General features: G+C 41.0%; 1 protein-coding gene across 1 annotated transcript; it reads left to right on the top strand.

Annotated features, from left to right (window-relative positions):
- Nucleotides 1-403: 403 nt before the first annotated feature.
- LOC112893822 (DNA gyrase subunit B, chloroplastic/mitochondrial) lies at nucleotides 404-13,090 on the top strand. Its single transcript, XM_025961322.1, has 21 exons — nucleotides 404-681; nucleotides 770-890; nucleotides 1,952-2,032; nucleotides 2,123-2,236; nucleotides 3,121-3,177; nucleotides 3,791-3,892; nucleotides 5,065-5,215; nucleotides 5,290-5,366; nucleotides 6,200-6,307; nucleotides 7,194-7,264; nucleotides 7,771-7,912; nucleotides 8,121-8,219; nucleotides 8,339-8,467; nucleotides 8,609-8,723; nucleotides 8,841-8,908; nucleotides 9,895-10,008; nucleotides 10,078-10,194; nucleotides 11,975-12,028; nucleotides 12,114-12,219; nucleotides 12,456-12,586; nucleotides 12,686-13,090. Exons 1-21 carry the CDS (start codon nucleotides 530-532, stop codon nucleotides 12,752-12,754), a joined length of 2,178 nt encoding a protein of 725 aa, XP_025817107.1. The 5' UTR covers nucleotides 404-529; the 3' UTR covers nucleotides 12,755-13,090.
- Nucleotides 13,091-14,353: the final 1,263 nt, after the last annotated feature.

Here is a 14,353-nt window from a genome sequence, read left to right as displayed (position 1 = left end):
GAAAGAAGGTCGAGATGGGTTGGAATTGGGCTGCTAAAGGCCGAATTAATCGGTGATGCCACCTTCAAGCGATGGATCACGCATTTGTAGCGTGCCTGATGTATAGCCTCGGCGGAAAATTGGTGTTTGTGCGTCATCCAGCTCCAATTTGAAGGGGCCATAACAGAGAGACGGCGACATTGTCGATACCGCGGGTATCGGAAGTGTTGCCATCCCGAATACGGCCCCGCTCAAAATCCAAGCTGCTTTCCCCGTCCCCCCCTATTCAGGCTGAATGCAGGACGGCCCAGTCGGCCATTTCTCCACTTCATTTCCCTTTCCGCGTTTTCCGAAGGAAAGGCCCAGTCGAAATCCAAGCCGCCCCCTAAACCCTCGGCCTCTGCCTCGGCAGCTCGCCTCGCAGCTGCTCCTCATCCACTACCCGCACCTCTAAACCCTCCTCCTCCCGCTTCCCCCCAGCCACAAGCAGGCGGCAGGGAGACCCCAGCCAAGCCCAAGCGTCCCGCGAGCCAAGGGCTCGCCGCCGCGGATGGCGCTCCTCCTCCGGCCGCCACCTCCCCCTCCCCACCTCCGCGCGCTCCTCCGCCGCCTCCTCTCCACCGGCGCGGGCCCCGTCCCTTCCCTCATGCTCCCCTCGCTGCGCTCCGCCGCCGCCGCCCCTCGGTTCCTGTTCGGGCCAAGGTGCGCCCTCCCCTTCCCTACTACCTCCCTCGATGGAGCTCTCTGGATAACTTTTTTGTGGCGTATTTTTTTTTCCGCTGCACTCTAGGGTTGCGGTGGCCCCGCGGCGGAATGGGGTCCCGGTGCGGGCGTTCATGGCTTCCACGGCTGCGTCCGAGGCGATGCAGGAGAAGCGGGTGGCAGGGGAGTACACCGCCGCCAACGTCCAGGTGATTCTCGCCGCCCGCGGTGGTTTCTGGTGCCCCTTGCTCGCATGCTGATAGCCTCATTTTTTTTTTGGCCGCAAAGGCCTGCTTATGAGCTCGGGCTCGCAAGGGATTGGGCTCCTTGTACCAGATATTAAATCGATCCTCTGTCATTAGTGTAGCTCTGTAGTTTGGATGGTCAGAGGCGCACAGTTCTCCGTGGTGTTGGAATAAAGAAAGGAAGGCGTTTTCTAATAGCATTATAAATCGTCATATGAGAAAGGCAACATGGAATAGCACACCAGAGTGAATGTGTATAGAGGGAGACGAAGGGAGCACAAGGGTTGCTGCCATTCTGTAAGTAGGTGAGGGGGAGCTAGGAGGGAGTGGCATTTAAACAGCGCTAAGCAGCCTTGCGACCCAATGCAATCCTTTTAGTCATTGTTTTCTTCGAACTTTGTAGGTTCATGTGCAAATGTTAGAGAAATTAGATTTGAAGCAACCTTTGCACTCAGCACTCGTTTGTTGATGGGAACGCCTGCACATCTTCAATGGAATTAATGAAGTGTATTATTTTTTGTTAAATGGTGGTGTCATGGACTTGTTTTCTGTGGGGTGCGGGGTGCCGTTTGGATTATTTGACAATTGACGTGAAGTCCTATGTAGCATGACAGAAACACAATCTTTGTGTGACTGTCTTCATTCATGTAAACTCATACCTTTATTAATGCGTATGTTCTGTGGTGCTTTATGAAGCATGGCACTGAGTGGAAGGGGTTGAGAACTTGAGATCAGTTTGGTACATACAAATAACCCACATGTCCTGCTTTTTCTTTAGAATTTAGAAAACACTGTATGCATGGTTGTTCATTTTTGAAACGACTTCAGAGCTGTAGTATTTGCTATGTATTTTACCTGTACTGTCAAGAACCTAACAATGTGTTATTAGTGAATCAATGTTTCCATTCATTGGAATCATTTGCTAGTGTACTATAAAATACATCTCGAGCTTCAACTGTTGTCTTATGGATGAGTTATTGTTCCGAGCTTGATTTTGGTTATATGCTCAATGGGTAATTTTGTAGGTCTTAGAAGCATTAGATGGAGTTCGCACAAGACCTGGTATGTACATTGGGAGCACAGGACCACGTGGATTGCATCATCTGGTATATGAAATGCAAGAGATTATGCTTCTGTTCTCCGTTTTCTTCCGTTTCGTGCCTTGTTTGATTGTTGTTTTGTTTGCTGTATGATAGGTTTATGAAATCTTAGATAATGCTGTGGATGAAGCTCAAGCAGGGCATGCCTCCAAGATTAATGTAGTCCTTCATGATGACAATTCAGTTAGTGTAACAGACAATGGCCGTGGGGTATGCAGTTTCTAAAAATCTGAAATTCCATGTTTTTTCTATCAAGGAACTAAAGTCAAGTCTTGATGATTGAAATAATCAAGGCCTATGTGGTTGTGGTGAATTTCTTGCATTATGCTGTTGTGTTCATGATGTTCTGGTAGGTCACTGTACTTGTTGTACCCAATTAGTCAAATATATATTTAAGAAATCTGTGCCCTTTATACAAATTTACATGACATAGCTGTTGTTTAACGTCTGATGTGCCAAGCTATTTATGCTTGTCCTTACCACGTTTCATCAAGTCATTATTTAAATTGACAACATTTTCATTTTGTAGAACACATGTCAGAACCTGTGATAGAGTGGAATTTGCTCTAGGAGCCAGAGCCCATAGGTGTCGATTAAGCAATGTACGACAATAAGAATGTTTTTTTGGCCTTTCTCATGCTAGGAGTTTCATGTCATCTGCCACATTTCCACATGTTAGTCCAGGCATGGACAGTCCTAGCTGCTGTTTTGGTTGTTTGCTTATAGTAGCTGGTGTTACCTGTTTCTAAAGTACTTCACTTCTTTGGTTAGTCTGATGCACATCCCCTTGCCTGATTATCTGATTGGGTGCATTCGTTATGATCTTAGTCATTAATACTTCATACCAACAGTGATGTTTAGTTTGCTTGAATAATACAAAGGAATGCAGGATTGTTATGCTCTTGTTCAAATCTTTTTGTTGATCGAACAAATTGCTGCCTTTTTTTGAGCTGTAATTTTTTTGTTTCGTATATCTTTTGAGAACTTAAAAGCAAACTCTGGACTACCCAACATGCATCTTCGTACAGCCTCCATGGAATATCATTTTGTCTGTCATTTTACTGAATCACTTTTTTAATCTATATGTACTGCAGATTCCTACAGACATACACCCCCAAACGAAGAAATCTTGTGTGGAGACTGTCTTAACGGTACACTTCAACCTTTTTCTGTAACCCCATTTTAGTTGCTGTGCATTTACTGGCCTTCTTTTTTTTTTGCGAACTCCTTTATTGGCCTTCTGGTTGTAGTTATGTAGGTGAACCATTGTTTTACTATTGCATGTGTATGCCCATAAAGCAAAACTGTGCAAGTCTAATACTCTGTTCTAGAAATTTCTATGTGATTTTAATTTTTCTTCTTGTTTAGTTATTTTCTTAACTTTGTTAAACACTCAAATATAGCTGGCCTAAAATAATAAACAAAAAGGAAATGTTTCTGAACAGTTTCCGCACAAAATGGCTACTTCCTCAAGCAATCCCATATTTATTTTCATTGTCAGTTTAGTTTTCTATTTTGTTGCATAAGTTTTGGAGTGTTTGGTTTGAGTAATCCAGAAAGTGTGTTTTGTCGCCTAAGATTACCATTGCATAAACAAAGCGTGGCCTTTTATCTGCTCTTTTGTTTGGCATATGTTGGTTCTTGATTACATGCACATTCTTTATTGACCCTAAAAAATTTTCGTTTCTGAACCCTGATGTCTTTCTTGGAGGTTAACACTTGAAATTCTTTATGTTCAATAACTGTTGTATTTTCGTAATACAGTTAATGCACGCTGGTGGCAAATTTGGAGGTTCAAAGAGTGGTTACAGTGTCTCTGGAGGGCTGCATGGTGTTGGCCTGTCGGTGGTTAATGCTTTGTCAGAGGTTTGTATTTTGACCTCTTGCTGGCATTGAATACACTGTTCTTTAAAAAAACTAAGAAAAGATTCTATATATAAAATTGATCCATTGGGTGTTAGAGTTGCTGTAAAGTTGGCAGATTCAGGCGTGTTATCCTGGTAGCTTCATTACCTATAATGTCTTTTTGTGAGTAGCCCTAAATTAAGTTGTGAAACCTAACCTCCCAAATCCATGTAGCAGTAGAATTGAGAGGAAATAGGTCCTAATGTTTTGTGAGTGTTATGATACATCTTGGGTAGGTACAGGATAATTGAATTGGTAAGGACTTACAGCACTTCGCAAATTTTCTTTGAGGCAGTGCTAGATGGAAAATGGTATTAACATAGAAACAGATAAAGTAATGCAGCTCACGTGATATACCTTGACTGTCTGCGTATAAGAACTGTCAGGATATCCCAGTCCATTTCTTTGCTGGTCAACGTGCCATCTATTGTAGAGTGTTGATTTCTATTCTTATGTTGGTATCTGGTCCAACTTCATCAGAAGCAATAGGACCTGGGTGAGATCCAACAGGAATAATTGCCATATTGACTTTTTTTTTGACATATATGGTCGCTAGATTAACAAAGAATGAAAATATCAGGTTTTGTAGAAGTGAAATGTTGAAAAGCACAAATCGTTTGAAAGTCGCTGGCCAGTATTTAAAATCTTAAAAATTGTGCGCACATGCTGGGTGTGTCTGGGATCATGCCCTCCTTTAGGGGAGAAAGGCTGAGGGAATCAGAGATCAAAATAAAAAACAGTTTATTTACCAGACAGTGTAGCATAACAGGGTATGCTATTATACAAGTTAGCAGATGTACTGTTGTGCAAATAAACTGTTTGCTATTTAATATTTCAGTCTATGCTAAATTACATGAATTCATAATGCTTAATGGCATGCAGTTTGCTATCAAAACACCACCATCATAATGGTATATGGTATGCTAAATGGCATTTGCTTGTCATGTCTTAACTTACCTGAAAAAAGAACATCTGGAGAAAGAGCATGTGTGGTTTATTATACAATTACCATACAGGTCAGCATGTAGTGTGCAAATTTCTGTGGGTCCTGCCTCTGCTTTGTACTGTGATTTTAGGTCATTGCATGTTCCGCACTTTTGATTCAATCGATCATTGTGATGTCACAAACTCAGGCACTTGAGGTTACCGTTTGGCGTGATGGGAAGGAATACAAACAACACTATTCTCGGGGGAAACCAATGACAACGCTAACTAGTATCACACTGCCTGGTGAAACAAGGTCTCGCCAAGGAACACGCATCAGATTTTGGCCTGATAAAGATAGTAAGCTTTTATTCTTACAAAGAAGTTCTCTGGTCTAAGCACTATCAGTGATGCTAATCATTTTCTTAATGTAGTATTTACCACCACGATCAGTTTTGACTTCAATACAATCTCTAGTCGCATCCGAGAGCTTGCCTTTCTAAATCCTGAGGTATTGTAATCCTTCACCAAGATAACTTACATTGTTTTATTCGCTGTTAGCCTGATTTGTTTGTTGGCTAGTTGATTCATAATTTGATCTATGTTCTTTATTGTAAGGTTTTAGAGTTCTTTTTTACCTTTACTTGATGCAGGCTAAACCCAGACCATGAACATGTGCCTTTTAGATGATTGAGTGGATTACCTATTTAGATTTAGCATTGTCATTTCATCCTTTTCTTTTCACCATTGTTAGAAAAGAAAAAGGTTAGTAGCTGTGGTTTTCATTGATGTACAGATTACACCTTCTTATTTCTATTCACAGTATAGTCGATTATTTTATATATATACTTTGCCTTAGTAGTGTAAATATTGTAACTCCATCAAATCCTTAGGTTGATAAATGAGAATATGCTTTGTGATGATGGCAGCTGCTAATTGTGAGTATTTTTGGAGATGTACCATAAATGCAATGATACCAAGTAACAATACCCAAATATAGCTGCTATGGAAAATATGTTACTGATGTGATGGATAATCTCCAGTTAAAAGCTTGATCACGAAATGCTCTTTTTGCCTCTTGTCTATTGCACTTTGTCGTGTATATTCTGTTTATTTCCTTCTCAGCATTTATCACACTGTGCATTTAAGTCGGGTGTACTTTTCTTTGTTAGGTAATTTTTTGCATCATTTTTTTCTTTTGTTTAAAATTCTGCTAAGATTTGGTAGTTCTCATTGCCTGGTTCTGTCTTCATTCTAATGCTGATATGCACACGCAGCTTGGCTGTAATATTCTTTATTTTTGAAAGTATACCTTTGGTTAATTAAACTTCTCTGTTATACCAGCTGACAATAACCTTGACTAAGGAAGAAGGGCACACAGAGGTTCAACATAATGAATACTGTTATGCTGGTGGCCTTGTTGAGTATGTTAAATGGTTGAATACTGATAAGGTTTGCTCTATAACATTTGAAGCTTTATGTTTTTCATCCAGTTTCAATTTTACTAAGATTCTTAAAATGTAGAAATGGTGATTGTTTCAATTCTGAGTATAGACTAGACATAAGTTGTTCGTATAGGTTTAAATTGTATTTTCTGCTGGACTCATAAAAATATTAAAATCTACCTATACGTTGTTGTTTGTTATAATTTTTACAAGTAACTGAAATGAACAAACATGAATGTGTTGTTCCTAACACTAATGTTGATTTCTTACTCTCACAAAATTTTATGTTGACCAGTGATATAATCTCTATATTGCTGATTCCAAAATTAGATGTTGAAAATGTGCTCCATTTTCTGGTTTGTTTTTGATAATGGTACAATAGTTGAATGCATGAATTTGTTCATATGCTCACAGACTGAACTGGATTGCCTCTGCACGCACTAGTGCTTACAAAATTTTGAATGCCGTGTGACCGTGGTTTGTTTTTGTTATAGTTGCTTACTGTATGTATTCTTTATTGTTCCAAAGGGATTAGCCAATGACTCGCATGTTATATTAGTATTAGTACATACATTATTGATGTTTGTGCACGTAAGGTCCTGTTTGGCACAACTTGTGATAGTGCAGAATTGGGTTATTAGAGAAACAGGTGAAAAGCACATTTTGGGGATAAGTGGTGACAGAGTCCTGTCTTTTGGCACAGTTTCTGCTTAATTTGTGGAGAAGCTAAGAAATAACCTGTGCAAACAGGGCCCAAGTTTCACTATAAGAAAGAAACCATCAGATTGCATTCTGAAAAGTCTATTGTTGCATGTAACAGGCAAAGCATTATATATTGCTATCCAGCAACAAACCAACCTAACTCTATTTCTTGGATGTGCTTTCTTCTCTAGAAACCCCTGCATGACCCGATTGCGTTCAGAAAGGAGTTGGACGGTATAATAGTGGATGTCTCCCTGCAATGGTAAAATGAATTTTCTTGAGTTTTTTTGCAAAACTGTACAGCTATGTTATGTACTGCATCACGTCTTTTCATGTTCTGTTTGCTCAGTTGTTAGCAATGAGAGACAGTTTGTCTGATTGAGCATATCTACAATTTTTAGGACATCTTGTCTAGTTTAGACATCTGATTCTTGTTTCCAAGTTTGAAACTGTGTAGCATTGGAGTTCTCAAAATGTAGTGCCTTATTTGGCCTGAATCTTTTTGCTAAAATTTGGAGAATTGGGAACAATGGATTTTTCAAGTGCTCAGATAAATCTGATGTGCTTTTTTGTTTGAGTTTAGTCTGGTTTCTCACGTTGTGGACAGAGTTCTATAGTTTCTCAGTTCATGAGCCAGCCTGCATCTATCTTGCATATTCATGTACTTATTTTTGCAATTGATTACTATGTTTATTCCAAATCTTTGTAATCTGACTGAGGGAAAATTTTGTGCATTCTTCTCACTCAATAAACTGTCACTATTTACAGGTGCTCTGACTCCTACTCTGATACAGTGCTAGGATATGCAAACAGTATCCGTACTATTGACGGTGGTACTCATATTGATGGTCTGAAGGCTTCGTTGACTAGAACGGTTAATAACCTCGCAAAGAAGTCGAAGACTATTAAGGTGATAAAGTCCTTGAGTTGCATATGATTGCATCTATTGTCTCTTGTATGCCCAACTGCAATCTGGTGATTTCCATAAACCATTTTATTGGATATTTTTTTCTTAATTTAGTGTGGACAGCAACAGCCAAGCCTTGAACTGCACTTTTGAATCCTATTTATCCAACCAAATAAAAAACATAATAAACTATATCTGTTGCTCTTTGTAGGATAAGGATATTACTTTGAGTGGGGAGCATGTAAGAGAAGGAATGACGTGCATCATTTCAGTGAAAGTCCCTAGTCCAGAATTTGAAGGTCAAACAAAGGTGACAGCTTCTCTTTCATGAGATGATTCTTCAAATTTTTCTGATGATTAATGGTGTACCATTTCTTCTTTGTCTATTTCCACCTATTGGCCGGACAATCTGTTTCCTTTATTTCACAGACAAGGTTGGGAAATCCCGAAGTACGGAGAATAGTTGAACAATCTGTTCAAGAAAACTTAACTGAGTACCTAGAGCTTCATCCAGATGTTCTGGATTCAATCCTATCAAAGTCCCTTAATGCTCTCAAGGTACGTGGTTCTTGTAATAATTCCACATGTTTTGAGAGAAAAGGTATTTTTCTCCTATTTGTTGTTCTAGCAAGATGGGTTTCTTAGGAGCTTGTGGGTTATTGTTCTGATGCAATATGTGATAAACTCTTTTTGTTGCAGGCTGCGTTGGCAGCCAAGCGAGCTAGAGAATTGGTGAGGACAAAGAGCGTCTTGAAATCTTCTTCACTCCCTGGAAAACTAGCTGATTGTGCTTCAACTAATCCTGAAGAATCTGGTGAGCCGACATTGATATTGGCAGTCTGTGTCACTCTTGCTGTTCAAATTCCACTGTGGCTTAGGCTCCTTGCCACACGTCTTGGCTGACATTTGCTGATTTTTCATCAAAATGCAGAAATTTTCATCGTTGAAGGTGATTCTGCAGGCGGTAGTGCAAAGCAAGGGCGGGATAGGAAATTTCAGGTAAAACTCACTTATCTTTTTTTCAATATGTTCTACACTTGCATCACCAGCAGGTTTCAGGAATCCGGTTGATGTTAAGAGTTGTAGATTATTAGATATTTTGAGATGTGGTTTTCTTTGATGGGAGAGGATTTGCTCCATCCATTCTTTCTTTCTAAATTTCTGGTCGCACCAGTTCCTGTAGTGTTTCATTTTTTAAAGTTTTCTGTACACTGCCTTACAAAAAAAGCTTCCATGCATTGAAATGATTAATTGTAAACTGGATAATAGTGTAATACACAATTTTGTTGTCATCCTCTGCAGACCAAGCATGATGTTTTTATCCCATCACACCATTCAACTTCTCTCATTGCACTTTTTATTTATTTATTTATTTATTATTTATGTTCTGCAATGTCTGTGGTGACTTCTTTCTAGCTGTTTGCAAAATGTATATAGATATTATGGCTTGCGGGCATAGGCAATTGCCCTTGCTGGGCTTGCATGGCATAATGGGACTGCCAAAGCCTAGATAATATTGTATGGTGGTACTACTGAGAATTGATATAATTTCATTGTCTCTTCCTTTTTTTCATTGTTTAGAAGTAATTACTATGAATGGGATTCAAGGTTTACACAGATACTAATACCATCAACTAAATTGCACAATATTATAGCTGGAGCAGTTGGTTGTAAATAGATTCTCTTTTATTTCTTTAGAATCAGTTGTTCCTGGACTCGCTCAAAACTTCTATTATTTAGTTTTGCTACACAACCCCAGCAGTCACAAGATGCATAGTGATCAAAGTAGATTAGTTGTCTGGCAGGAATTGGAAAATGGTGACAAAATGGTTAGAACTGCATGCACTTCACTTGTGGTGCAGAGGCCATGAGTTCATTATGACACGATATGAGAAGATAGTTCATTACTACAAGAGTGTCAGCAAATTAGATGCCATATTCCTAGCATTCGCTTAAGTCTGTGCATGCTTAACAACTGATTGCAGGCTATTTTGCCTCTAAGGGGTAAAATTCTCAACATTGAAAGAAAGGATGAAGCAGCCTTGTACAAAAATGAAGAGATCCAAAATCTTATCCTTGCACTTGGACTAGGAGTGAAGGTTGCATACTCTTTTATTCTATTATTATGCTATTCTTTTTCGGTCTTATCTAATATATTATACTTTTAGGGTGAGGATTTTAAGAAGGAAGCTCTTCGGTATCATAAGATAGTTATACTTACTGATGCTGATGTTGATGGTGCACATATCCGGACTCTCCTCCTTACTTTCTTCTTCAGATATCAGGTACTTATCTTGAAGCATATGCAAACTGAAGAGTATACCTCATCTGTTAGGTTCTGTATTCATAAGAGTTTACATCTGACAGCATAGTCAATACTTCTGTAGTTCTGTTGTCATTATTTTATTTGTATACAAGGCAGGCTGATGGATTGAGTGAATAAGGCTAAATATAAGGTTTAAATTGGATAATGCTTGTCTAAAAGGGAAACTAAGGCCCTGTTTGTTATAGCTTTTTCTGAGAATCGATTTTCTGAGAATCCAGCTGTCCTGAGAATCTGCTGGCAGAATAAGCTAAGAGTTTGGCAACCTGATTATTTGCTGATTGATTGTCTGCTCTGAATGTATAATGACATGTATGCCCCTGAGGCTGATAATACATTGTTTGGTAGCTGAATTAGCATAGAATGCAGTGATCGCAATAGCTTTTCAACATTACAGGATTAACTAAAATTTGATGAGTCATAATATGTCATTCCCTAACCTATTACAATATTTTTATCTCCAAAATAGTAAAAAACAACTAATTGGGAGCAGATCCGGGGGGGGGGGGTGTTCGGCAGCGGCGAGCCAGAGCGGCACGGGTTCCGGTGGCGGGTTGGGGCGAAGCAGATCGGGGTGGGTTCCGGTGACGGCAAGCGCGAGCCCGAGTGGCACGTGCAGGCAACCTCAGGGTAGTGGCGTGGCCAGGCGACGCGCTGCTGAGCTCCTCGGGCAGCAGTGCGGCCGGGCCACACACAGCCGAGGTGCGGCCGTCGGCGCCGCGGCAGGGACCCCCGCAGCCGCGTCGGGGCGGCGGCGGCGCGGCCGGGAGCAGCACAGCCGACCTCCAGGCAGCGGCGGCGCGGCCGAAATCCGGCTGGCGTAGGGATGAGGGCGGCGGATGGGAGAGACGAGGGGGGCGGGCGGTCAGTAGGGGAGAGGAGGGGGCGGACGGTGGGCAGGGGAAAGGAGGGGGCCGGCGGAATGGATGGATGGGTGTGGGCCGAAACCCAAACCTTGTTTATATAAGATGGCATTTTTTCTTGTAATTTTGGTGAACTCGGAGGGCAATCTGGTAGCCCAACCCGCAGAATCGGCGGGATTTTCCTCCCAGCGACGCAACGGATGATTCTGCGCCCATGTTGTTTTGCCGATGCCGGGAGAATCAGATTGTTGGGGCAGCTGCTCAGAATCGAAGCGTTTGGCATGCTTTGCTCGATTATTTTCACCAGAATCGGCCAAGAATCGTAAACAAACAGGGCCTAAGATGGTTGGTACTTGGGTTAGGGCAGGGTTTGGACTGAAAAGTAAAATCATGTAAAATGGAGGATGGAAAAGTTCAAGTCTGAAGGGGAGTGTAGGGCTGTTTGTTCATCCTAAAGTCCATTTAGTATCCTCAACTGCAGAAAAATCCACAAGACAAACAGTGTGGTCTGAAACATGAATCTTCTTGGGGTGAGGACGAGATCTGGTATTAGTCATACTTGATTACAAACTGTTCCTACAGAAGGCTACAGTCGCTTTCTAGCATATTGAATCCCATATGACAGTTGTTTGAGTGGGTTGGGCCTTTGCATTGTCGGATTTGTTGTAGTTTGCAAAGGTTTAGTTGCACTGGTGGGTTTTGCTGTTTATCTGTCATTCTATCTGTTAGCAGTTTTTCTACAAGCATGTTAGTTTTGAATTTTTAATTTCCACGAGAGATTTTGCTTTGAGGCAGCAGCAGTTCTTACAATAAAATGTTGGCAAATGTTTATATTGTGAACAATAAAGGGGTTTGATTAGGAACTCATGCAATTTGCAGAGAGCACTATTTGATGAAGGTTGCATCTACGTTGGTGTACCTCCTCTTTATAAGGTTCGACTGTGACTTCAAATCTAGTATGCTTGAATGATGAATTGATCTTAATTATAAGAGTCGTGTATTTATGTCATGGTGTTAGGTTGAGCGTGGGAAACAAGCACATTATTGCTATGATGATGGTGATCTTAAAGAGATTGTTAACACCTTCCCTGCAAATGCATCATATCATATCCAGAGGTTTAAAGGTACACCAGTGTACATTTTATTCCCTCCTATATCATCCTGACAAGATAACTTTGAAACATCTCAAAATTGGTACCATCACCTCCACCTCCGCCTGCCAGCTCATGTTTCTCCACCCACCTCCTCCCCTTACAAGAAACTATAGTCTCGTGTTTGTTTCAAGTTTTGTTACACCTTCAACTAGTCTTATGTTTCCTCCATGTTTATCTTGTATTTGCTTCTCTGGTGTTTGCAATAGGTTTGGGTGAGATGATGCCCGCTCAATTATGGGAAACTACAATGGATCCTGAGAGGCGGCTCTTAAAGCAGCTTAAGGTTGACGATGCTGCTGAGGCCAATGTCGTCTTCTCATCACTTATGGGTACCCGGGTAAGCAACAGAAGATTCATTGGAGTGCTCCTAAAATATTGAGATTACGCACCGCGTTCTGTTTTAACAGTACTTGATCTGTGTTTTGCACCTTTCCAGGTTGAATATCGGAAGCAACTGATCCAGAATGCTGCAAGCACGATCAACCTAGATCAACTTGACATTTGATTGCATTTTGTAAGGCTGACCCCATCGTGTATGATATAGAAGATCCACCCGACCAAGCATAGAAGACTTGATTCTTCACCACCAAATGTTTTGGTGCTAGGGTAGCAGTTAAAGTAGGCTAGAACTGGATCCAGGATGACAGCGTCTTGCCCAGTTTCCTGCTCTTATCCCGACACATTTGTGGCCGTCCTGTGACATGTAATCCGATTTGGCCTGGCGGAATCACCTGGGGAGTTGGGGTAGTTTCCTGCCATGGGTTAAGTTAGCTGACATGTTTGCCACGGATACAGTGTAACAGACTTTTATCTTCTGAAATTTGCGGTTGATTATTTGTTATGCTGTGTCCTGTCCATTCTTGCACTTATGACATATATCTATTGGTTACACGAGACATTTCAATCCATTAGTTAAGGTCACATATACTGAGTTCTGGACAGGAGGTGTCTCACGGTTTGGGATTTGCAATTTCGTAGGGACTACGGGAATTGCAGTGTTGTTCATTTGAGTTTTGCTTTAGCCAAAACCATGTGAAAATTCTGATATTCATGTGGCAGTATGTACCATCTCCCCTTTGAATGTATGTAAGCACATATTATCCTGTCCTACGAGTATCTTCAAGTTACTGCATTGTAGATCTTTTGTAAGGGATATTACAGTATCACGCACAGGCTTTTGTAAAAAAAGAGAGTAAATTAGCAAGAATATCAGAATTTTGAGTACCGAACAAACCAAACTGAATTCACCAAACAAACCGATTGTCCAGCCCTACTCAAGTGATACGATTAGCGAGCTTTGGGATGTGAATGTACATTGAGTACCGACAGTGTATTTTACTCAAGAGAAAAGAAGACAAACAGAAAATTGGAATATTAATCCAGAGCCCAAAGAAAACTAGCCGCATAAAATAAATTCCATGCAAAATCATTCCATTTAACATGCCATATGCCTAGGTTGCATGGAAGAACATGTAAGTGCGGAAGGGAAATAAAATTAAAACTTCACAATCAGATACTTGATTAGTACTCCATCCGTTCTAAATTATTAGTTATTTTAGTTTTTTTAGGTGCATAGATTTTGATATGCACCCAGACATAATATATATCTGGATGCATAATAAAAACTATATATTTAGAAAAGCCAAAACGACTAATAATTTAGGGACGGGAGGAGTACCCGTGGATAAAAAAAAAAACGGCAATCCAAAGGGCAGTTGACGCGATAGTCATTGGTGTCAGATTCCATTGTAGTAAGAGGTGCCATTGTAGCGTAGCAAGACCATCTCCAACAGCGAGCGACGTCGCTAGTTAACTAGGTGCGGAGCTGATATGGAGGTGAGAATACGAGAGGGAAAAGAAAAACACCAGTGATTTGTTTGCTGCTAGCGCGGAGCGTGGGAACGTGAGCAGATGATGTGTTCTTGCTCCGTCTTGTCAGCTGGTTGCATCGTCCTGCAACCAAGGAGGCAGCGTCGCCTTGACCGATTGACCGATCCACAGCGGAGAATGGAAGAACAACCGGAGTTGCAGTTGGCGCCACCCATAAATAATCCCATCCATCCATACACATGGGCTCGTTCTGCGCGCGGACGGCGTCGGTTCG

Source organism: Panicum hallii, chromosome 5 (genome assembly GCF_002211085.1).
Source record: "Panicum hallii strain FIL2 chromosome 5, PHallii_v3.1, whole genome shotgun sequence".
Taxonomy (NCBI): domain Eukaryota; kingdom Viridiplantae; phylum Streptophyta; class Magnoliopsida; order Poales; family Poaceae; genus Panicum; species Panicum hallii.
The sequence above is the reverse complement of the archived record's forward strand: the minus strand, read 5'-3'. Positions and strand labels throughout refer to the sequence as shown.